This window comes from Xiphophorus hellerii, chromosome 3 (genome assembly GCF_003331165.1).
Source record: "Xiphophorus hellerii strain 12219 chromosome 3, Xiphophorus_hellerii-4.1, whole genome shotgun sequence".
NCBI lineage: Eukaryota > Metazoa > Chordata > Actinopteri > Cyprinodontiformes > Poeciliidae > Xiphophorus > Xiphophorus hellerii.
In genome coordinates, this window is record NC_045674.1 from 28,286,410 (window position 1) to 28,310,741 (window position 24,332).

The 24,332-nt window shown below is 40.7% G+C and overlaps 1 protein-coding gene across 4 annotated transcripts in view; it reads right to left on the reverse strand.

Moving 5' to 3' along the window:
* LOC116716835 (furin-like protease kpc-1) overlaps positions 1–24,332 on the reverse strand; it is a 228,998-nt gene that overhangs the window by 194,041 nt on the left and 10,625 nt on the right. For all 4 annotated transcript variants that reach the window (XM_032557721.1, XM_032557717.1, XM_032557720.1 and 1 more), the window contains 2 exons: positions 16,550–16,642; positions 6,476–6,557 (listed from right to left, as the gene is read on the reverse strand). In XM_032557721.1, the coding sequence (XP_032413612.1) occupies positions 6,476–6,557; positions 16,550–16,642 (175 nt within the window). The remainder of the gene's footprint in view (positions 1–6,475; positions 6,558–16,549; positions 16,643–24,332) is intronic.

Sequence of the window (24,332 nt, forward strand, 5' to 3'; positions counted from 1 at the left end):
TCCATATTATTCACTGCAAAAACATAAAATCTTACCAAGTATTTCTGCTTAGTTTCTAGTGCACATAACCTACTACACCTTACATAAGTCAAAACTAACTTACAAGTCATTTTTAGGTAAAATATAGGAGCTTGGTTTAAGTAAATAATTCCTTAATGTTGACAAAAAAAAAAAAAAGTTCCAATGGCAATTTATTTTACTTATAACATAAGAAGTTGTCTTGTCAAAAGTGAAATAATCTGCCAGTGGAACTAGTACCTTTTTTTGAAATCAATATTAATGAATTTGATTTACTCAAAATAAGATCTTGTGTCTTTGTGCTGAAAAGTTACTTGTAAGTAACTTTTTGTCTTATTTCGAGTGTACGAAGTTATTTTAGCTTGAAACGAAACATCACCGTAATAATTAATACAATAAAGTTCTGGCAGATCGACATTCTGTATCCACATTCCAGTCGATGTAACTGGAAGGTCGTATCTGGTTCTGGTTCTGGTTCTGCATCCCCAGAAACCAGAACCAAACATGGAGAAGCAGCATTCAGCTTCTACGATCCACAAGTGGAACAAACTTGTGGCTGTTTTGCAAGAAACTGCAAAACAGCCAAAGCACAGAGATGCTTTACATGGAGGCTAAAAACCCACCTGGTTAGAGTTGCCTTTGTTCCATAGCAACTGGAACATCGATCAACATATTTGAAGTATATCTGCTTGATTATGGCATTTGACTAAATGTAATGTTTATTGCTTGTTTCATAATTGCTTACTGCATGATGTTTTTATTGTGTAAAGCACTTTGAACTGCCTTACACACATAAACTTCACTGAACAACAAACCACTGTTACATTTGTATTTCATGAATGTAATTGTTAGTGAAAACACAATTGTACAGCACAGTTAAGAAAAACAACACAGAAACAGAGTTGGTCTATTTTGGCTTTATGGAATAATTCAGTTCAGTTTGGGTGTGGCTTCCTTAGCAGGCCTCATTTTGATAGTTCTGATGATTAACTTTTCAGTATTTATTTAAGTGATTGATTAAACTACAACGTAAAAAATCAGACTATTTTAAGGAAGTAAAGTTGAGTTTTTTGTGAATACTTGCCTCTGTCATTTCTCTCTCCTTGTAGGCGTGCTCAGGTAAAACATTCCTCAGGGAAACGAGCACATTTTATTAGTTCTGGGACTGGACCAAAGCAGCAAATAGATAAATGGGGACGTTTTTACATTATGCTGTTAAAGTTTGAGCACTTTTTTTTGCGACTCAATTAAAATATGTTCCCTGTGTCTTGGTTGAAAATAATGTTTTGTTATCTCTTCATTTAATGGAGATATTCTTGTGTTGCTTCTGCCATTATGTGGTAGTGATTCATTGTTAATGTCGCTCTTGTGGTTTGATGTACACCGCTTCACTGAAGTTAAAGAAGCTGCAGCTGATGTCAGTCTGAGCTTGTTTAAGGAAGCTCATTTAGGAACCGGTTCGTTTTCTCTTCCAAAAGCAAACAGGAAGGTGGGTTTGGCAGAAACTTCCTCTGATGTTTTTTTTATTTGGCTTGTTAAGGCAATACAGGATACAAAGTCACTTTAAGATATTTTTTGGTTTGAAAACCTAACCTAGTGTGCTGGGTCAAACCTATAACACAGGAGTCTGCAACCTAAAGAGCCATTTTGCTCTCAGCACAGCCCAAAAAAAACTTGTTTAGAGCTGCAAATGTCACACAACCTTTTGAAAATAGACAACTTTTCACTTTACAATATTTATTGTCGTTTGGGGTTTTTTTTAAGAGCCATAATTTGATTTTCATTTTTAGGACTTAAAATAGAAATAAGCATAAAAGAGATAAAAGAGATATTTTATATAAAAATCCAACCTAATGACAAAGGAAAAAAAATCTAAACAAATATTACTGGCAAATTTAGTGTTATATAGAGAATAGACTTTAAAATACTGTTGTTAGTTTACAAATCACTGAACGGCTCAGCACCACAATACATTAAAGATCTGCTGTTATTGTATCAACCCTCCAGACCTCTCAGGTCTTCCGGTTCTGGTCTGCTCTGCATCCCCAGAACCAGAACCAAATGAGGAGAAGCAGCTTTCAGCATCTATGCACCACAAATTTGGAACAAACTTCCAGAAAACTGTAAAACAGCTGAAACACTGACTTCTTTTAAATCTCGACTAAAAACCCACCTGTTTAGAATTGTATTTGAAATGTAATCAATTACAAATTTATTGATGGAACCTGACTTAATGCTGTGTTTTGATTGTTGATTCTATGTTGCATTGTGTTTCTGTGTTTGATATGATGTAAAGCACTTTGAAATGCCTTGCTGCTGAAATGTGCTATACAAATAAAATTTGATTTGATTTTGATTTTTGATTTAAAGTTATTAAGAGCCACTGTGGACTGTCCAAACCGCCACTGCCATAACCCAACTTCAGTCTTATTTTAATTTTTCATTATGTAAAGAAATATATAATTTTTCATCAACATTAATACCTGCTATTAGACCCAATGTATTTCCAGAAGTTGTGAGCCATTACAGAGCAGCTGAAGTTAACTAATCAGATCATTTTAAATGCAAAAGTAAAAACAATGAAAAGAGCCTGATAATACAGATAAGCATCATTAAGAGTTCCATTTCTAGAAAAATGGAAATTCCTAAATTATTTAATCATGTCTAGAAAATATGCTATTGTTTCATACAGTTTGGGACTCAACAATTATGTCTGAAAAGGCCGCTGGTGCTGAAAATGCCCATTCAATGCGACGCGCTTGCTTTCACAACGGCAGTTTAAATCCTAAAATACTTGCGCGAAACCTCAGCGGTGAAAAGTTCAATCTGGTCAAAGCGTAGAAGTGCATTTCTTATTTTCCCTCCTTCCTTCATGAGAGTCAGCACACAGCTGCAGCCTTCATCCGTGATCTCCTGGCTGTTTCATCTTTCTGCCTCCCTCTGGTGCTTTCCTATCATCTGTCAGAGCGCAGGCTGCGCGACACGGTGAGGAAAGTTTTACGCAAAGAGGCAGACAGAGAGAAGTGCTGCAGAAGGACACGAGTCGGTTTATTCTTCCGCACGGACAGCTCCCATTTACAGCCACACATGATCCATCCGACTCCCTATGTAGACGTAGAGTGATTTAAGAACTGCAATTCAGTTCTACTCAGCTGTGTCAACTTCAATTTAATTATGTACAGTCTACTTCAATTCACTCATATCCTCTACGTTTTAGGGGAGAGCCTAGAAATCTGTCCTGCTTTGCTTCGTCTTACTTCAAGTGTACTAAAATATTTGCACTAGAAACTAGACCAAAACTACTAGGTAAGATTTTGTCTTTTTGCAGTGCGTGTACACTGCACTTTCCATTATCTGAGTGAAATGGGTGATGTTGGCTTTACTACAGGCATTTACAGTATGGATATTTGCCCAATGTCATTGCCTAGCCTCACAGTGAGGCTAGGCACACACAGGAACTTTAAGGAATTGAAGTATCATTTAATCCAAATTAGTCTGCTGCTGTATGACTTTTCATTAGTGGGTCTTAAAACAAATAAAAATATATAAACTTATGGAAATCAGAGCAAATAGCTTATGTCCTTCAGAGTGAATCTGCAATAATTTTTTTTTAGAAGTGAAGCGCTAACTAAAGTGTGGCCAACAGTACGGCAATGTAAAACTATTGTTAGCATGAGGGCTAACACTAGCATAGCATATTGAGTGACTATCAGACTGACTCTACCAGTATGATGAGGGTTACAGCTGTTGTGTTGACTAACTTTAAATTACTCCATTCAGTGTTCAAACATTAGCATATAAGCTAAGGTTAGCTAAAATGAAAGGAAGTCTTCTGCAGAGACTTAACTTCAAGGGAAGGGAATACAAGGGAATACAAGCATCAGTAGCCAGACTATCAAACCAAACCAACTGCGGAGAAGTAAAGTGTTTCTTTTTGCAGCGGGTTTCATTGTTATTCAGAACTACAACACTTCATTTTGTCCACATGCTTATTACATCAAGAGACAACTGTTGGTGCAATTGTTAGAAAATGGGAGAAACTTTCAGTTTCCCTCAAACTGGAGATCCATACAAGATCTCTCGTCTTGGAGTATCAGTGATCATAAAGGATAAGAAACCACTTTTAAATTGGAAAATCTTAAAAGATTTGCGGCGTAGCAAATATTTATTTTCCCCACTGTATGTCTGTAGCAGTGCATTGGAAGTGATTGGCCTTTGTTCGTGTCGCTGTGAGTACTTTGATTTCTTTTTCATGGATATCTATATTTTTTGTGCACCTTGCATGTGATTGGTCAGAAGCACTTCCTGTTCAAAAGCGCATTCAGTAGTTACAGTATTGTTGCATGTGAAACTTTCGGAAGTTGTGCGGGAGTTTGCCTTTATTGTTTGTCGTTTTCAATCGTGACGGAACGATTTGGATTTTAAAGCGGGAGCCGTGTGAAATGAACCATCCATCTGCTCTATTAGGATCATTATTTGATTATCTGTCTTTTTTTTCCCTTGCATCAATCTCAGTGCTTCAGCTTATGAAGTGTATTGAGTGTTGTGTCTCAGCTTACTTTATCTTGGTCACATGCCTGAGATCAACACACTGTGCTCTTTTGAACACACATTGAATTATAGAAAGCTATAATAACTCCTATGTCGGTTTTTTTCTCTGACTTTTGCAGTTCATTTGCACCTTTTCCTCTTTGCACACTTTATGCAAACTGGGGTGACTTTTGATTGTTAGATTTAATCTTTGCTTGGCTGAGTGTGTATTCTAATTCTCCACGCTGTACTGTAAGTTATTAATTATTCTTGTGCACACTCTCCATCATCATAACACCAAGACAGCAGAAAATGATCAACTTCACACACCCTGTCAGTTGACGATCCGCGCAGATTTAATGATGAAGCTAAACATTATCAGCAGATCGGCACTATACATAAAAACTTGACGAAAACGGCTTGCTCCTTTATTTGTGCTTGATAAAAACTGAACAACAGTGTTAATTAAATTTGTTTGGGTGCTTTCTGCACAATTAAAATAAAATATGTAAGAATTACTCAGAATCAAATGCATCTGAACTAAATGCAAATCAAGAATATTGGAATACTGTAAACAAAAAGAAAAAAAAAAGGTTTGATATTTTTGGTCACTCGTTTCACAAAGTGAAACTCTTTAAACTATATGAATTCCTCACACATACATTAGAGCATTTCATGCTTTTATTTCTACTAAGTTTGATGATTATGGCTTAGATATAATAAAAAAACAAAATTCAGTGTCTTATAATTTTTTTATATTACATAAAATCAATAAAAACAGATATGTTAAGCAGAAATGTTAAGACTTCTGAAAAGTATGTTCATCTCTATACACTCAGAACTTTGTTGGACCTCGTTTTGCATGAATTAACGTGTCAATCAATCAACTTTATTTGAATGGCACATTTCAGCAACAAGGCAGTTCATAGTGCTTTACATCGTAAAAATAAAAAGCTATATACAAAAAAAATTGAGAAAACCAGTAACAATTTTGATGAGTGTCATTCTCAAAATGATCAACACACATCAAATAAAACATCATAAAAAGGCGTCCAGGTGTCTTCAGAGCATCTACATTGTTGGTTCTGATGTCTCTCATCTTCCTCTTTACGATTCTCCATCATTTACAAACTTACCTGAACAGGCCAGGTAAGTTTGCTGACCAATCAAACACAGGATGAAACACCACGGTCACTGAACCGGCTGTAGGTACCTTTGGCGGTGTGTGCCAGTACAAAGTCCTACTGGAAATTGAAATCAGCGTCTCCATGCAGCAGTGTGTCAGTGGAAGGAAGCATGAAGTGCTCTAAAATCTCCTGGTAGACTGCTGCGTTGACTGTGAACCCCAGAAAACCTAGTGGACCGAGGACACGACGCCTAAAATTCCCACTGACTGTAAAAACTTCACACTGGACTTAAGTCAGCATGGATTTTGTCTCTCTCCACTCTTCCTCCAGATTCTGGGACCTTGATTTCCAAATGAGATGCAAACTTTACTTTCATCAAAAAAGGACACTGAACCACTGAGCAGCAGTCCAGATGTTTGTCTCTATAGACAAACATCTTGTGACCTTGCCTCTGGTTCAGAAGTACCTTGATACAAGAAATGTCACATTGGTTGACAGATTCATCTGTACGTAGTGGCTCTTGATATGTAGACTCCAGCCTCAGTTCACTAACTGTAAAGCTCCAAAAACATATTTACTGGATTTTGCTTGACAATCCTCTGAAGGCTGTGTTTATCCCTGTTGCCGGTGCACATTTTCCTACCACACTTTGTGTTTCCGCTCAACATCCTCTGTCTTGCTAATTTTTTCAGACATTGACTTTTGGGTTCTGATTAGCTGTTAGCATAATCATTAAAGCCACAAGAAATAAAGGCTTGAAATGTTTCTAAAAAAAAAAAAAAAAAATAGTCCAAACTTACCTTTCGTCCGACCGTAGTCTCGTCCCATCAGGGGAACCCGCTTGTCTCTGTAATGACATCGCTGCCTCTCTACCCAGAGGACCTAAAAATCACAGAAACAAATAATTTCATTTCTTTTAAATGTTTCTGTTTTTTATCATGACAAAAAAAATGATGACATCCTTCCCTGCCCCACCAAGCAAACTACACTCTGATCATTTTGATCTTTTTTTTTTTTGTAAATAATCCAAATTTAATACGGAAAACTACAATTGGTCCTGTTTTATTTTATTTCACTTGGACAAGAAAGGAGAAGGGGGAAAAAATCCATAGTGCATGGAGAGTTGGGAAACTTTGTGGAGAAGTGTAAAAGGTTCTCTTCATTAGTTCAAAGAGTGCCCACTTGCTCTCTCCTTTTTGCAGTGCCATTGTCCAGGGTTAAAAGCAACAAAAACACTCCCCATCTCCTGCACACCTCTGTCCTCTGCAGGGCACGCGCATGCACACATGCACGCCGCTCTTTCATAGTCCGCCTGCCTGTGGCTTTGATGTGATAAGAGGCCGGTCCTTGTGAAGGTGGGCGCAGTAAATCAAACGGCAGATCACACACAAACCTGCGCGCACGGGCACACGCGTGCATATGTATCACTGTCAGGCCGCCATTGTCCGCTCACACTTAAATCAGAGTGGAAGAGGTTGAAAATAAATACTACTGAGAGGCGGCTGCAGTCTTTTATGTCCTAAAAGCCTTCTGCCTTTATTCTCCCTTCATGTTCTTCAATTAGACTCAATTAACAAAAGCTAGGAGCTGGTCTTAACTACCCACGAAGGACAGCTGTTATAAGGACGCTACATACGTGACATTAAACACGCAGGACAGAGGGAGGATGTGCCATGCATACAGATCGGCAGAGGGTCTGAAACCACTTCTTTTTCTTTTTTTTTTTTTTGAACGTTAGCATATAATGAGCTTTGTTCATTTAGGCTCTATGAATGTGTTGCATACATAGGTAAATCCTACAAGCAGCAAAACAGGAACACAATTTTTCATACGTTTTTAAAACACAAGGCTCACATTTCATATCCCATACAATAAGAAATGGAATGTAAACAAATACCTTTGCACCATAATACACAGAAACTTTGTGATATTTAATCTTTAGGCTGTTGATGCTTGCAGTTTACCTAAGTGGTCACATTTTACACATTGTTGTACCTTCACAAAACATAAGGCAAGTTTTATTTTTTTATTTTTTTTCGCAATATATGTCTTTGGCCTTAACGACGCACTATGTAACTTTTATAAAAACTATATTTTTTTTTTACATATTTGCTGAAATTGTCACTATGTCGTGACAGTATGGTGTTACACAGATAATCTGCCAGTGCTAGAAACAACCAATCGGAGGCAGGAGGCGGGTCTTTACGCCGTCAATCACAATCTTGTCCCCATCCCTCTTGCCCCCATTCTGCTCTCTGCTACAGATCATGTTGTGAATGCTAAGGCTAGTTAGCATAGCCACCAATGACAGTGAATAAACAGTTTTCCTATAACAGTAAGTTGTTTCTCCACCATTAGCACATTTTCCAGCAAGTATATGAGGATGATTGACAGCACTAAGACCCTCCTCCTGGCTCTGATTGGTTGTTTTTGGTTGGGAGCGATGCATTTCTTCAGATGGCAGTAGTAGCTCAAGGAGGAGGAGTTAGATGTTTTCACAGATTATCTGTCTCATAACGTACTGTCACGACATGGTGAACGTCTAAAAAAATATATATATAAACACATATTCTGTATAAAAGTTATATACTGCAGCTTCAATGTCACTTTTTAAAGTAAAAATGCAAAGCTTGTTAGCTTAAGGTCACCATCTGGACTGTGAATTACGAGGGGGTTTTGGGTGTGGTCTGATGCAAGAGAGAGTGGTGGACTTCACAAAATAGATAACATCATGAGAAAAGAAGATCCTCCAAACAAATCCGATCAGGTGCCTTGTACCTTCTGTGATGTCACCAGAGGAATAGAAGCTCCCCATCTTACATATTGATTCAATAATTCACCACAAAATACCAAAACAAATATTGTTTGTTCTACGGCAGAGAAAGAATATCTAAAATAAAGTTTGTTTATTTGACCGAAAATTCTGGCAGGTAGCTTTGGATATAAAAAAAATACATTAAACCTCCACACAGATTTACATATTGATAGATAAACAATAATCTCGGAGGGTGTGTTTGTGTGTTTGGATGCATCAGTGTCTGTCCCAAATGCCTTGTTAAAGCCCTCCAGCCCCTCCTCTTGAGAACCAGCCAGGACAAGCTGATCAATACACATGATAGGAGGCTAATCGCTCTCTGTCAAACCAGGCCCTACCAGCTACTAATGGCACATGCTCAGCAAGGAATGGATGCGTGATTGTGTTGGGGTGGGCGTGTGCGGGCGCGTGTGTGTGTGTGCATGAATTGACCTTAACAGCACATTGAGCTCTCTTCGGGGACTTTTGCTCAAGGTTGCACTCGGGGGAGAAGGTGCAATTGACAACACTGTCTGTGACACTGACCTCAGTGCCATCAGGACATTCATCATCCAACTGTCACACACGCACACGCACGCACACACCCCGTGCTGACATACAAATACACACCGAATAAATCCAGCACAGAGTTTACATGATGCAATGGGGAAAACTAAACAAAAGGCACATCGATGAAAAGAGCAAAAATGGCCCTTTTTTTAATTTATGCTGTTAAATAAACTGATTGCAACTTGAAGGTGCAGTTTGGTGTAAAGCCATGTTTCACATGGGTCTGAACGTCGAGCGACACCTGCAGCAATTTCTATTCCACCAGTAAGAAAGTGGAATTCACTGAGACAGTTTGCTTCTAATGGCTGCAGCAAGAAGTCTTTTTTTTTTAAGCAACTGGTTTGTTCCTTTTGGTCTGTTTTCATAGCTACACGCTTACAGACATGTCACGATGTTAGGAGAAAAAGGGCAGCTATGATTGTCCCATTTAAAGTCAAAAGCTGATGTTCCCACATGTTCTATGTTTGCTCTACAGAAAGCTGTTTGTTCACTCTTAAACCTGTCTGGAAGCCCCACGGGTTATTCTCACAGAGTTCAACTGCGTCAGTGCATTTTCCCTGATGTTATGCTTTCTGATTCTTTTTTCAAAATCATTGATCAGCTGGTTATCTGGAACATAATGCTGTCAAATATAGAGTTCTTTCAATAAAGGTGAGATTTTACTGTAAACAGAACGTCTGTATAGCATAGCATAGCATAGCATAGTGCTGTATTAAGTAATGTTACAACTTACTGTCATAAATTCTTTTAAACACTCATCAATCCAGCAGCAGTATAAAACTGTAAGGTTTCAGAGTTGTGACTCTCAATCAGTGGAAGTTTTGTAAAAACAATAAATAAATAAATAAAATCTGACATTTTGGTTTAGCAGGGAATCTAATTGCGTACGCTACAGCCTCGGATACTTAGGAAGGCGAATCTGAAGCACTTTATAAAGGGAAATCCAACTAATCAAACACAAATGAATTTAAGATTCATGCAAATTTTACAGTACAGGTTTTGCTAAGTTGAATCTGGGAGCATGCAAAGAGGAAAAAACAGCGACTCGCTCCCAATTGTTTATAAAATATCAGTTTCTGACAGCAGCAAAGATTTAGGAAGAGGAAGAAACAAGACCATAATATTGAGCATGAGCTCAAATATATCTGTATAGCTGACGTCATATTCTGTGCTACCAGAGAAAGAAAAGTGTGGGGGTGGGGGTGGGTGTGTGTGTGTATTTTTCTGTTGTCTCGCTATGAATGAATGTACGTGGTGCATAGCAGCCAGCTGCAGCAGCCTGATAGCCGAGCCGAGCTGCCCGGACATCAGCGCTGACATTTTGGGCTCCGCCACCCGCTTCACGGCCCCATGGGAACGCCGTGGCAATTGCATCTGTGGCGGTGGTGGACGCGACTCCCACCCTCGCTCGCCGAGCCCCACCCCGCCCCTGAGCCCGTCAATCTCCGCGCCGCGCTTCCCGCGAGACCCGACCTGAACTCAGAGCCGACCGGCCGACGTGGGCAGCGGCGAATGCTGCAAATGACCCACCGTCGCCGGTGCAACGATTGTTATCCGCCTCTCCCACCAGCCTCTTTATTTAATCTCTCGTCTCTCCCGTCAAGACCGAAAACCTCGACCGCAGAGAGGAAGAAACTACAGAGGACAGAGTTTGTGTGTGTTGCTGACAGTAGAAAAATAAAAGAGTGTGAGCTCTACAGAGGGAAGGGAGGAGGATGTGGAGCTGAAAAGAGTGAAAGAGAGGAAACAGATAACAGACAGATACACTCTGGCCCCTCCTTGAGCCTTCTTTCAGGGCTCCCCTTACCCCTCTCTCCCTCCTTCCCCTTCCTCTCTCTCCTCACGCCCCTCTTGGGCCCTCTGGTGTTGTTGCTCACTCCATTGTGTCAGCCTTCAGAAGTGCTCAGTTTGAGTGGCAGGCCGTCACAGATCAGTTCCCAGCTAAAGCGGCCCGGCAGGCCAGGGTGACGGGCCAGGAAGGGATCTAAGTGGGGTTTATCAGCGCTTCTTAACGCCTCTCCAGCTCCCTGACACAAAAGAGAGGGGGTATTAAACATCTAAAGCAAACCAAAAGGCGTGAAAGCTCCTTATAGGGCCGCGGGATTGAGGATGTGACTGGAGTCTAAAAATAAAAAATGTAAAAAAAAAAAAAAAAAAAAAGTAAGCGAGGGAAACACACGCACACACTCACGCACGTACACACACACACGACTCAGTAGCGAGGAGGCACTGAGGGAAAACTCAAATGTTTTTATTCTGTGTAAATGGATAAGTAGGTGGAGGGGAGAAAGAAAACCAAGCAAAAGAAAACCAGCTGAACAATGTTTTCTACCTCGCTGCCTGCAAGAAGCGAATCCCATCCACAAAGCCGAGGCGTTAAGCAACGATGAATTATTGAAGTTATTTCGAAAGGTTAGGAAAAATAACATTGTTCTGACTTTAAGAAGACGTGTGACAGAAGAAATCAGAAAATCAAGATAATCAGAAAATCGCCAATGTTAGATTTCAACTCTCCTTTTGAAATAATTAAGAACCCTTTAAAGCAGACTGTTTACATTTCTACATGCAATTTGTGATTTTTCAATTTCCTTTTTAACCAATCTTTTCACATTTGTTTCTAAAAGATAAAATAAAAGCCCTTATTTCCTACAGAACGATGAAAAAAGACCAGCCAAATGTAACACGTCTTCGTCTGATAATTAAATCCTCACACTTTGGATCAATAGTGCGGCTTGCATGATTTCACCTAAAGGTTAACACAGTCTTCGAGGCACCTAGAACTGTAATACCCCCATAATATCTCCAATAACCCAACAAAGGTAATATCATATTAAGATTCTGTTGAGGGATAATTCACACAGGAAGCTAAAGTAAAACTGATCTAATAAGCCACTGCTTCAGATTGTAATTTGTTCTATGTGTGGATATAAATTGGAGGACATTACAGAACCATCTGGTCATAAAAAAGAATGAAGAAACGAAGGGCTTTGTGTGGAACACTGTGTCCTGCCAACTCTTCGTAGTACATGTGTTACTTTTGATGCCCTCCTGTTTTGAATAGTGCATGCATTTTGGGACCAGGGGTGTGTGTGTGTGCGTGTGGGCGTGTGTGTGTGTGTGTGTGTTCGCAGAGCTCTGACATCCAGTCAAGTCAAGTTTATATGTGTAGCCCATTTCGGCAACAAGGCAGTCCAAAGTGCTTTATGTCTTAAAAATATCATTTATGAATTGATTAAACAAGCAATAACCATTCGATTTTGTCAAATTCCATCATCTGAACATCTCTTTTTTTTTTTAACTGTTTATTTCGGTGTCTCTTAGTGGGTCAGATAATTATTATCAAAAAGTACAGCAAGTCTTTATAGCATCTGTGACAATGACTCTAATATCCAGAATCAGCTCTGAATGCCCATCGAGCAAACACTCCACCGTGTCCTTCGGGCTACACAGGCTGACACAGTGGCTGATGATGACACCCTTATTTAACTTCTCTCCTACTTTAAGAACGTTTCCACGCCTGAGGCGTTTAGTCGGATTAAAACAAGCTGGTTCGTTTCCCACCTTGGAGTCGTTCATTTGTGTAGATGTGAACACAGCAATGTCACTAAGATACGGGCCAAAACAACCATGCCAAGACCGCTTGGAGAACGCGGTCTTGGTACGATTCCTAACAAACTTTAGAGAGGTTCGTTTATGGTGTGAGGGTGATTTGATTTTGAGCCGACAGCTGCTATGTGTTTGGTGCTAGCTTGCGCCAAATGCCTTCTGGAGGACAGGTATACGTTACATTGTGGGACATTGCAAACGCACTAAGAAACACATGTTGTGCATCTTTTTTTTGAAAGCATAAGGTTCTACCTGAAACACATCATTATGTTTAAATCCCCTATGTTTAGAGAGAATGAAAAGCTGCATTTTAAGTTAGCTTTTCACCTAGCTTAGAACATAGCATCTGCTGCCTATATTTACATTTAGCACTCCTAGCCTAGACCTATGTGGCAATAAACAGCCTGCTCTTGTCTTAGTTTTGTGATTTGCTTACAATTTCCATTGAGTGAAAGAAAACCGAACTGCCTGAAAAGCATGTTAGCAAAAATCATCAACTGATTTGGACCAAAGTAAATGAACTACAGGTGTGAAAACCCCAAGAAACCAGGAAGATGCCAACTAAGTAAAAGTACATTTTTATCACACATCTGTTAATTAGTGTATGTTAAAGAAAATGTAGTGGATGCTCCAACTGAACATATTAAATAAATTCTGCTAATTTAAAACATGCAGTAGTTGTGGCTTTACAGGTGTTTTTTTTTTTTTTTTTCTTGTTTGTTTTGTGTTATGGAGGCAAAAAGGATAACAAATAAAAACAACATTAGTAATTTTAAGGATAATCCAAATTCCGCACGTAAATAAGCTTTTGAAAGAGGAAAAACCTTCCAAGTAATTTTAACTTCACCATTGTCTGTGCTGGCATTCTCGTTGCCGTTGGCTGTTGCGTTTCATAAATAAGAAACTTGAATTCAGAAAATAAGGGGGGGGGGGAACCCAATCTCAAGCCTGATACATGTTGCAGCAAAAGATTTACTGTATGTGCGTATTAAGTGTGTGATACACCAGCGGGGGGGCCAGTTTGCGTATGTTTGAGGCTGGCGGGGGGGCTTGTGCCGGAGACATTTTGGAAAAGGTCAGTGTGGAGTTCAGTCAGAAACATGCTTGGGCATTTTTAGACTGAAACTGCATGAGGTATGATATAGACAGATCAGATCAGAGTCACTGAATGGAGTCAGTAAGACAGAGAAGGAGAAAAGGAAACCCTAATGAAGGAAGATATAGCACATGATGTAGTTGTGTGAAATAATTAGGACAGAAAGTAAGAACTTGGGTCATAGATGTCTCCTGCTATGTTATAAAAATCTGAAAAAAGAAATTCATTGGATGCACTTTATAAACAAAAACAATGTTTTACTTATTAAACAAAAGAACTGAACAAAATGTAACTTAAAGTAGATCAAATTAGAGATGCAGCCAATATGTGCCTGTAATATACTCTATAGGCAGCTAAACAGCAAAAATGAATAATTTTCTAAGGTAATTTGTCACTTTGTTTAATGTATGTTGTTGGTTCATATATATAGCAAAATAAAAAGTATTTGATTGGCATAGATGTGATATTTGCGATAATCCAAATGTTTTAGTGTGTTGGTAACAGATAACTTTATGTTATAAATTGAAAAAATGAAATAATGTGTGACATTGTTGTGTAAATACTCCAATAGCAATGTCAACTAGTTGGTTTTTAATCTGAGGTCGCAGAGCGCTGAGGTTCTTCATAAATTCAACCAAAAATTTAAATAGGCAAATATTTAACTTGAACAAGCAAACGGAGGCTAACTTTAGTGTCTGTGTTTCATTTGCAGGTTCGCAGAAGAATTAAACTATTGGTATAAGGAAAATTTTGATTTAATTATTTTTATTAGTCTGCAGACAATCTACTCTTTACTTTAGAGGGGATCTTTCCCAAAAAACGTGAAGAAGTAAAACTCATTCCACTCCAGAAAGTGTATTTTTTTCCAACCTCATTGTAAAATTTAGCTTTGTTTTTAAAACCATAAAAACTAAAAAACAGGATAATGAAATCTACATGTACAGAACACATATTCACACCTACTCAGACTTAAGGATCTTAAATAAAATCGCAAAAACAAATGCCTGGTGTTTGATCTGAGTAACGGTGAAATTCCTATTAGAAAGATATAAAAGCTTAAGAACAGCGGGCAGGAAAAGCTAAACGTATTTGCCTCCACAGCCGTATTTGTGCAATCTATTAATTTACAACTCATTAGAAAATGTGGAACATTTTCATTTTAACCTAAGTTATGAAAGTAGAAAAGTAATTAAAGTAACAGTTTAATGAAATCATGAACCATACATAGAGTCACTGGAGATTATGCATAAATTACTTCAATTAATCAGATGCACACTGATCCAGATGATAACTCTAAATCAGAGTTAGGAATATTCCTCTCTTTATTTTCTACTCTTTTTGCTGCTTGTATTTGCATGCCTGTCCATGTGTGTGTGTGTGTGGGTGTGTGTGTGGGTGTGCGAGTATGCCCACATGCGTGTATACGTGTGTGTGTAAAGCTGATTTGTGCTTTGTGTGTTGTGTGACTGAAGGGGAACGCGTTGGGGAAGAGTCCAAAGGTCTGTTGCGCCCTGGAGAACGTGTGTGGCCAGAGCCACATCTCAGGCCCTTCCTCTCATACTGCCTCCTTCGCCCCGCGCTGTCACGGGATATCTCCGAGGGTGACGGTTTCCCTGGCAACTGCAGCCCGGTCAGGAGGCTGCATTGTGCGTTCAGCCGGTGATGCAGAACGCTCTGCTGAAGGTGGGGTAGGCTAAGTGATAGTGGGTGGTGCAAAGGGGGACAGGAGTATAGGGGAAAAAAAAAAAAAGAACATGAACATGCTTTTGTGCTCCGCTCGCCATATAATGTTTAATGTTCTCCTTCTAATCAACACAATTAGAAGACTAGTGACAGCCAAATGAAGTTTCATTTGCATACACATGTTGGGTGAAATCAGAACTGATGTGTGTGAATCTCTTTGACACAGCCAGGACAGGCTACTAGCAGTCTGCTAGCGGCTGCTTTTGACGGAGACGATTGTGTTTACCACCCAGGGCGCCTTTGTGTCAATGGGTGGCAGGAGGAATGGGAAGCTGAGATAAATGGGTTTTTTATTATTATTATTAGTAGTAGTATGATTGTTATTATTATTATTATTATTATTAATAATTATTTTTAGAGAGTCAACAGGGATTGGGCTCCCCCTGTGTTCTGCCAATTCAGCACTGTTTTTCTATGTCGGATCGGTTCCAGCCGATACTGAGCTTCAGATATCTGTACTGGTATCGGAAAAGCAAAAGCTGGATCGGTGCAGACCTAAACTTTCTGCATGGAGTTTGCATGTTTTCCATGTGCGTGCGTTGGTTTTCTCCAGGCACTCCGGCTTCCGGACATAGTCCGAAAACACGGCTGTCCGGTTAACTGGTTACTCTAAATTTCCCCCTAGGTGTGATATTTGCATGCATGGTTGTTTGTCTTCTGTGTTGCCCTCTCATGTACTGATGATCTCTCTTGCCACTCACCCAATGATCACTGTAGATAGGCACCAGGCCCCCGGTGACCGTGCACGGACAAGCCGCTATAGACTGATGGACAAACATGAACTTCTGGTGCTTTTTTTATATTAAGGCAAAATTTAATTGAATCAAACCTGGAATAAATTATTTTTACATTGCTTACATATTTATTAAAACACACTTCGGATTAAAACCCATCTGTTTTCTCACATATTCAGAACATAGGAGGAGGTTCTCACCCAGGGTGACGGAAACAAGAACCACTGCTTATCTCTACACATCTGTTTAATTCTCCACGTTGAAGGGATTATGTCGCTCTGCAGTACAGTAAGTATCTACCCCCTGCTCCGGGTCAGACACAAACACTTACCCCTGCTGCAGACAGAAGTCTCCCCTCAAAGGTGACTCTATCAGAGCGCCCCCTGCTGTCCCTCAGGGTGTACAGGCCCTCCAGGCTGCCAATCTGCCAGGGAGAAAACAACAACACGCTGTTAAGCTAAACTCCTAGCTAAACTACTGCATGAGATATAGCTTGGAGCAGCATTTGCTGTGTTCCCTACTAGAATTTGCTGTAAATTACATTGATAATAATATATGCTTGTGGGAAAGGTGTAAGAATTATTTATTTTATTTTATTGTAAAATCACAACTTTGTACTCGTCGATACCGACATGTCGTATTCAGCCTTAATCACCCTCGTGACCCTTCGCGCTACCTGACGGCGCTGTACCCCCGCCCCCACCCGCCCCCACCCTCCGCCACCTGTCCTGTGTGGGGGGGGTTTTCCGATTGAGTGGTGGGCCGAAATCAAATAGCGCAGAGTTTATCTAACCTTATCCCAGGCTTTTCATTTCCAAGCCTTATAAACTCAATCGTATTGACCGCCTGGGAGAGTTAGAACTAACTAAGTGAAATCTACTCGCCAGCGATTGTGCCGCCGCGGCGCATGTTGTGTGTCTCCGCGGCGCGTGCATGCGCGCGCGCGTGCCTTGCTGATTCTATCTTCCTTCGCTTTCATTCTCTCGATTCTCTGTCCCCGAGGTGCATCAGGGCTGAGACTGCCGAGTAAATTGTCCCAAATTGAGTTCCCTCTTGCCGGCAGATACAGGCCACATCCCGACCGTTTAGAACGAGCCAGAGAAAGAAGAGGAAAGAGAGAGAGAGAGAGAGAGAGAGAGAGAAAACAATCACAGCACACATCACTCGCTTGAAAAATTTCTATCTAATTTCTTTCCTTGGCTTTCTTTCTATTCACCCTCCCTGGCTCTCCTTCTTCTCTGCAGTACTGATTTCCCTGCTGCCTTTCTGTCTTCTTGCAGCACATTATTCTTCTGTCTCTCAGTCTTTATATCACTCCCTCTGTGTCTTCGCTTGTCTTTGTCTGCTGCCACAGATGTACATCCGTCTTTTCTCGCTCAGCTTGGCTTTTTCTTCCCCTTTGATGCCAGGTCTCCTTACTCCATCTTTTCTTTTTTTCCCCTGTCCTCTCCTTCAAACCCTGCTACCTTTCTCCCAACAATAAGTTCTCTACGCCTTTTTTTCTCTCACCTCAGTTTCAATCCCTCCTTTGCCTTCTCATTCCTCTCTCTATGGATGGCTGTACCCGGTGACACAGTACCCATCAGCACAGACGTCCTGGGTGGAGGAGTCTGGCTCTGACAATAATCACACAGCAAGTTTATAACACTGGCAGCCCAGCTGAGTAGAGCTGAACTGAGCACACACGACTCCCATGATGCCAGCACACTCCATTTAACTCGGCAGGGGGGCTGCAGGCTGGCTGGGGTGGGAATGAAGCATGAGACAGATATGGGGATGCCTGCGTGGGAGTGTGTGTGTTTTTTCTCCTGTGGTTGGGGGGGGGGGGCTTATGCTGGAGCAGTGTCTGAAGACAGATATGGAAACAGGATCTGGAAGGATGGTTATAGCTGATACTGCAGCTGCCGGGGGGATGAAGGATTTGGGAGTTTTAGGTATAAGACGAAACTCATTCCGTAAGTAGACACTCACGTCCAGCAAAAACTCCAGTAGAAAAGTCCCAGCAGAAAAAACCCTCTGACATACGTGAGATTAAACAGTCCTTCCACGACAAACTTTAAGACATGTGATTAACATATTTAAGGCCAGTCTTCTTTTTTTAAACCTATTTAAGACATTTTAAGGCCTTAGTTTGCTATATATGAATTTAAGACTTTTAAAGACCATTTTAATGCCACCCCAAGTAAAAATGGAAAGGCAGCCACTGCACAAGTAAAATAAACAAACAAACAAAAAAACGAATGCACATACATACTTTCAGAAAATTCAGTTATAAAGATCAGAGAGCTATTTCAAACACATCGAAAACAAACACATGCGCACACATTTAGTAAATCTACACATTTTTGCACCCCATCAGAGCAGGTTGGCAACAAAACAATATGAGGCCAATCAGGAGACCATTGGTGTGGTTCTCCGTTTGCTAATGAAGGCACTTTGAAAAGGTAATCTAATTCACCAGCCGCAATTAAGACTGGTGAGCGCCTTGTCACTATCAATTATCCACTCTTTCACTCATGTTCTCCAGGGCGGACGCTGAGCTTGCCTGACACACAGTACCGTTGGACAAATCCACCCGATCTGCCAGCCACTAATCATGGGAACACTAATCATGAAAGTGTTCAAACACACACATGCATGTTGAACTGTTCCACAATGGACTAGGTAAGCTTGGCCCGATTTCTTGGCGAGACCACACAGACGGCTAAGATAGGAAGGAATTTGGATGTCAACGTATATAGAAAATCAAAATTGTTACCTTATAAACCTATCTGATATATGGAAAATGTTTTCATTCATGTTAAATATTACCTACAAAAGTTAGTGAAGTGACTCCCAGTTATTTATTTGGATATAAATGGCTGTCAAGTGTTTTCAAACTGATACACTGAACTGTAAAAGGATTTAACCTTTAAAGGGGCGGTATCATGTAAAGTTGACTATTTAACTATTGAGCTTTCCTCATCAGACACATACCTAGAGTGTTGCCTTGATTCTTTCATGCACGTTTGAGAAATCCTTTAATATCCTGTGGCAACCATTCAGCTGGTCAAAAACACCTGGATGCACATAGCAACTCCTTCTAGACGAAGTTCCTCCTCTGGGCTGCAGTTTCCAAGCTTTCGAGCTTTTGCCTCACAGAGCAGTCCTCTCAGCTCCTTCAGACTAGCCAGCAGCAATTAGCAGACACCTGAGGGAACTGCACATCTGCTGAGTTCATTATATCAGCCACTTTTCGGTGCCAAAGGGTTAATAGAGGAGCCATGTTGTGATGACTTCCTGAAGGTGGAGTTTCAGACAGAGGCCCAGTTTCAAGGTTTTAAATTGGTAAGTAAAATTTCTTTTAAGGCATAGTTGATATAGCATTTCTAAGACAATTGAAGGTAAAAATAGTTACTTGATTATGCTATAAAATGGCAATATATACCTGGAAAACACACAATACCGCCCCTTTAAGGTGCTTGTTGGGTATTTTTACACTTCAACTCACCCATTCGGATTCACAAACACTGGCACAGTTCTACAGCTTAGGGTATCATGGGGTATTTTAGGGTTGTCATCCAACTTGGGGTTTAGTGTCTTGCCCAAAGCTGGAATCCAACCAAGAACCTTTCATTTGCTGGACAACTTCTCTTCTGGTCCAAAGCCACCCCAACATACAGTACAAAGAAAAAAAAAAGAAGACAACCACTTAAAGTAAAATACATCAATTCTTTGGTAGGATTGGGTTTTGTTTAAGTGCAATAATGAAAGGCAGAAGCTTTGGTCAATTGTATCACTGTTGTTCTGTGGACAGCTTAAGTAGTCAGTCACACCTTCAAACCACCAACCAGATTTATAATCGCTGCTATTCAACAGCTTCTTTCCAGGTAGTCGGTTTTAGTCTGGGTTGATCCCATTACATGGTTATAAAGCCGTTAAAAGAAAATGTTTGATGTGATGGATGACCTACAGTAAAGTCCACAATTAATAATACTCCTGACAGGTTAATGTTTAAAGTTATCTGTTAATTTGACTATTACAAAGGAATCATTTTTGTTTGGCCATGAATGATGCAAAGTTGGCCCACTGGTAAATGGAGCTGACGCAGATGGACTTTCAAAGACAAATTTATGTATTTTTAAAAGGATGTTAGGTACAACATGAATAGTTTTCTCTTTTTTTAGGCATGTTTGTTGCTTTTGTTTGAATTAGTAAGTAGGGCAGCAAACATCCAGTGACTTTTTACTCAAAAAGAAAACAACAAGAAGAAGAAAGAAGTAGTTTGTCACACCAATCTCAGCTAAAAACAACATGGTTTTTCAAAACCAAATTCTGTTTCGTTACAGAGAATGGAACAGGACATCATCTAAGACCATCGTTTTGTTGTTTTTTACATATGTGTTGAAATATTCACAAATTGCAGCACAAATTTCTGCAGTTGCACAACCCTTAATTCTTTGTTAACTTTGTTTCACAAAGTTATAAGGTGAATTTAAGAGTACAAAATATTTTTTGCCCAAATTAGGGATATTCTGTCTTTATTTTACCTGATGGGTCTGCAATATTTACAATCCAAAGAGCATTTTAACCTCCAGTCCAGCTAAATAAAACTCATTTACATCCTGTTATGTTACAACCTGTTGAAAAGAGACTGCTTTGATTTTTGATAAATATCCACTGTTGAAAACTTGTCATTTTTGAACAACAATTTTTGTTTTTCTGAAGTAAAACGTAACATTTTTGCAAAAGCAGGCACTGATAAATGTTTTTGTCTAGACTGTCGATATTGGTGATACTGGTGTGCTGCAAATGTAAAAGAAAGTTCAGAGTTTCCAACCTACTGGTAAGAAAAATAGATCTAAAAATATATTCCTGGTAATTTTTAGTATCATTATGTTGTGGGAATTCAATCACAAAATTGCATTAAATCTATGTTTAAAAGCTTTCGTGGGTGTAGCTCCTCGTAACAATCAATAGTCACACCAGTCTTTCTCATTTAGCGTCCGCAAGAGCTGAATAGCACGCTGTCGAAAAGAAAACACAACAACAACACGGCAACACAAAGAGGGACTTGATGGAGGAAGCATAACGTGCAACCAAAAACAAACACAGACATCCAGAGTCATTGAAGCAGTGTGTGAAAGCTGTTTGAGATGGTCCACCCTATGGAGAAAACAGCAGCGTGTGTGTCTGCTAACAGCCCCACAGGGATGAAGGGCTCCACAGGCTCTGCTACGGAAAAGCAGGAAACAGCGGAGGGACGGGGGCTGGATGATGGAGGGCTATGCTAGGGGTTAAACGGGGTGAGCTGTTAAGCTTTGTTAGTTACAGTATTGGCAGGGGATGTAGCCACGGAGAAGGGCTGGGCTCCGAGTTCAACAGTCCATCTTAAAGTGAAAAAGAATAAAGTTATAGGAATTCTTAAACAAGCCATAAAACCATTTATCTCATGTAGTTTGGGACTGAATTGCACAAGAGGTATAATGTGGTATAATTTTATAAGAAGAGAGACATTATTTTACAAATGTGCAATTGGATTGCACATTTGCAATCCAGTACTGTATAGAACCGTTATCTGGTTCTATACTGGTTCTATACAGGACAGTGGCCTGGAAAAGTAGTCGTACACATTGAACTTTTCACAACTCATAAATTGAATCTATTTTTCCGTGGTAAACCACAGCAACATGTGGAAGGCCAATGGAACATGGTTCTACCAAACAGAAAGGAAAAAAAAATCTAAAAAGGGGGCAGTGTTAATTCATATTTAGGTCCCCTTAGCCCATACTTTATAGAACCAACTATTCAGTCATAGCTGTGGGTGAATGTTTTGTGGCTTCCAGTATGGCAGTATGCTGGAAGGTGAACCTGCCACAGTGGCAGGTATGGACATACAAAACATAGAAACATTTTGCATGTCAACATTTGTACCGCACCTAAGAAGCAACACAACGTGATTTTGTGAGTAATTTCCCACTTTTCTCTTTCATTTCCAGAAGCATTGTGTGTGTGTGTGTGTGTGTGTGTGTGGGGGTGGGTGTGTGTGTGTGTGGGTGTGTTTGTGCGATTCACGCGTTTCTTCCTTCTCTTGGAAGAAACATTGTCTTTTATCTTCTTTATCTATCTGTGTTTCCCTCTCTCTCCATTTCAATATTGAAGAGAGTTTTATTAAGGGGCTAGACTCGGATGTGCTGAGGCGCTCTCAGTAATTTTCCTACAAAGTGCTTTAATCCATCACACGGCCAACATGTGGCCTTTGCAGCCATACATCATCCGAGCCCACAGAGAGCGAGCGGGAAGTCGGAGCATAATTTCTGCTCTCCTCCGCCCGCTCGCCACCTTCTACTTCTTCCTTTTTTTCCCCCTTCTTCTTCCTCCACGCTTACCTTTGCATTTCACCAGAGATTCCCACCTGGGAGGGGAAACCTCGTCTTCTGCACATATCCCACAGTCTGGTCCTTCTCCCCATTTAAAAATGAAAGTGAGGCATGTGCAAAGATGGAGTGGGGTGGGGGCCGGCAGGGGAGGTAAGCAAAAGGGAAAATGAAAGAGATTGAGATAGGAGTGAGAGAATGAGGGAGTGGATGAGTGTGAGGTTGAGAGAGAGAGCGAGAGAAAGAAAGAGATAAGGAGAATGGAGAAAAATCTTACTCAATTCACTGAAACGGGGGACAAAAGCAGGTGATTGGGAGGTTGCGTGCATGTGTGTGTGTGTGTGTGTGTGTTTATACGTATAGGCTTCTGTGTGTGCTGTGCGTAAGGCGTGAGTCTTCACGCTTGCAAGTGGAAGCAGAAACAGAAAGAGAGAGAGAGAGAGAAACAGATGAGGAGGGAAAATGAAAGTGCTGCATTTCCCAGCATGCAGCTGGTGCAGCGCTGCCCTCCGTTTTGCCCCCCGGCCAACACCTGCTTCCATTTCGCTTCCTCCGCCCTCCTCACACCGAGGAGCAGCGATGAACTCTGGGCCCCCTGACTAATGGAATGGGCCCTCGCTCCCGACCATTAGAGGATTGGTGTCCCTTTTTGGCATCCCTGAGTGCCCCTACAGTACGGAAATAAGTGAGGCCAGGGTGAGGGAGAAGATAGTGGCAGGTTAGTCTTTTTTTTCACTTTCCCTCAACACACACACACATACCCACCCCCACACCTGGTTGTAATGCAACAGCCTGAAGTAATCCAGCCAGAAGAAGGCTTGACATTGCTTAGCATCCGATTGAGGCTACCTTAGAAATTCCGAATCAGGTGCAACGCTACAAGCTATCAAAGAAAGAGCCCCTTCCCACCTCCCCTCCCCGAATGACGGCGGCGTGTTTGTGTGATTTCATTTAGCTTTACCTCAATTACGTCTTTACTCAAGGAAATGCACACCTCAGCCGTGCAGGAAATGGGGTGGAAGCAGGGAGCGGATTGAGGTCTGAATCTCTTGATGAGCTGGTAGCCTAGCTGCGCCACGCCACGGTAATGCTATGCTAATGGTATGGTAATGACATGCTAATCTGCCGGCAGTATTCCACCTCAGCGGAGGGCAGGGGAGGCCTTTCACCACTGGATGGAGACCAGGGACTTCCTGAAGTCAGAGTTTGACACACACACACACACACAACCCCCCCCCCACACACACACAAACGCGCACATGCATGGAGTGTGATTCTTGTAAAGTGGTGATTTCGTCTCGAATAAAAGCAATGACAACTGCACACCTAATCTCCCTTTAATCGGATTTGCAGACTCTTAACTAAGCAAGAAACAATACGTGTAAACAATGCACGTATCAGGCGGCGCCGGCGCTACTTCAAACTGGGTCGGCTGTAATGTGAGTAAGTAAGCCTGCGAGCTTTATCGACGTGTAGCATCGAGTCGCAGGGCTGTTGTTTTGTTGCTGATACAGCGGCAACCAGAAAATCATCCATTTTAGATTGTGATCAGGTTCTTTCTGGATCTGTGATAGCTGCCATTACCTGAGCAGACAGAGTTTTTTTTTTTTTTTTTTTTCCTTTTTCTTTTTTTAACTGATATGTGATGATAGCACAACATCACAGCAGCCATGACTGAAGATGAGACTTATTAACACACAGTGATGCATCACATTGCTACAATTTACTGCTCCCCTATCCTGTCAGGAGCAAGATTAT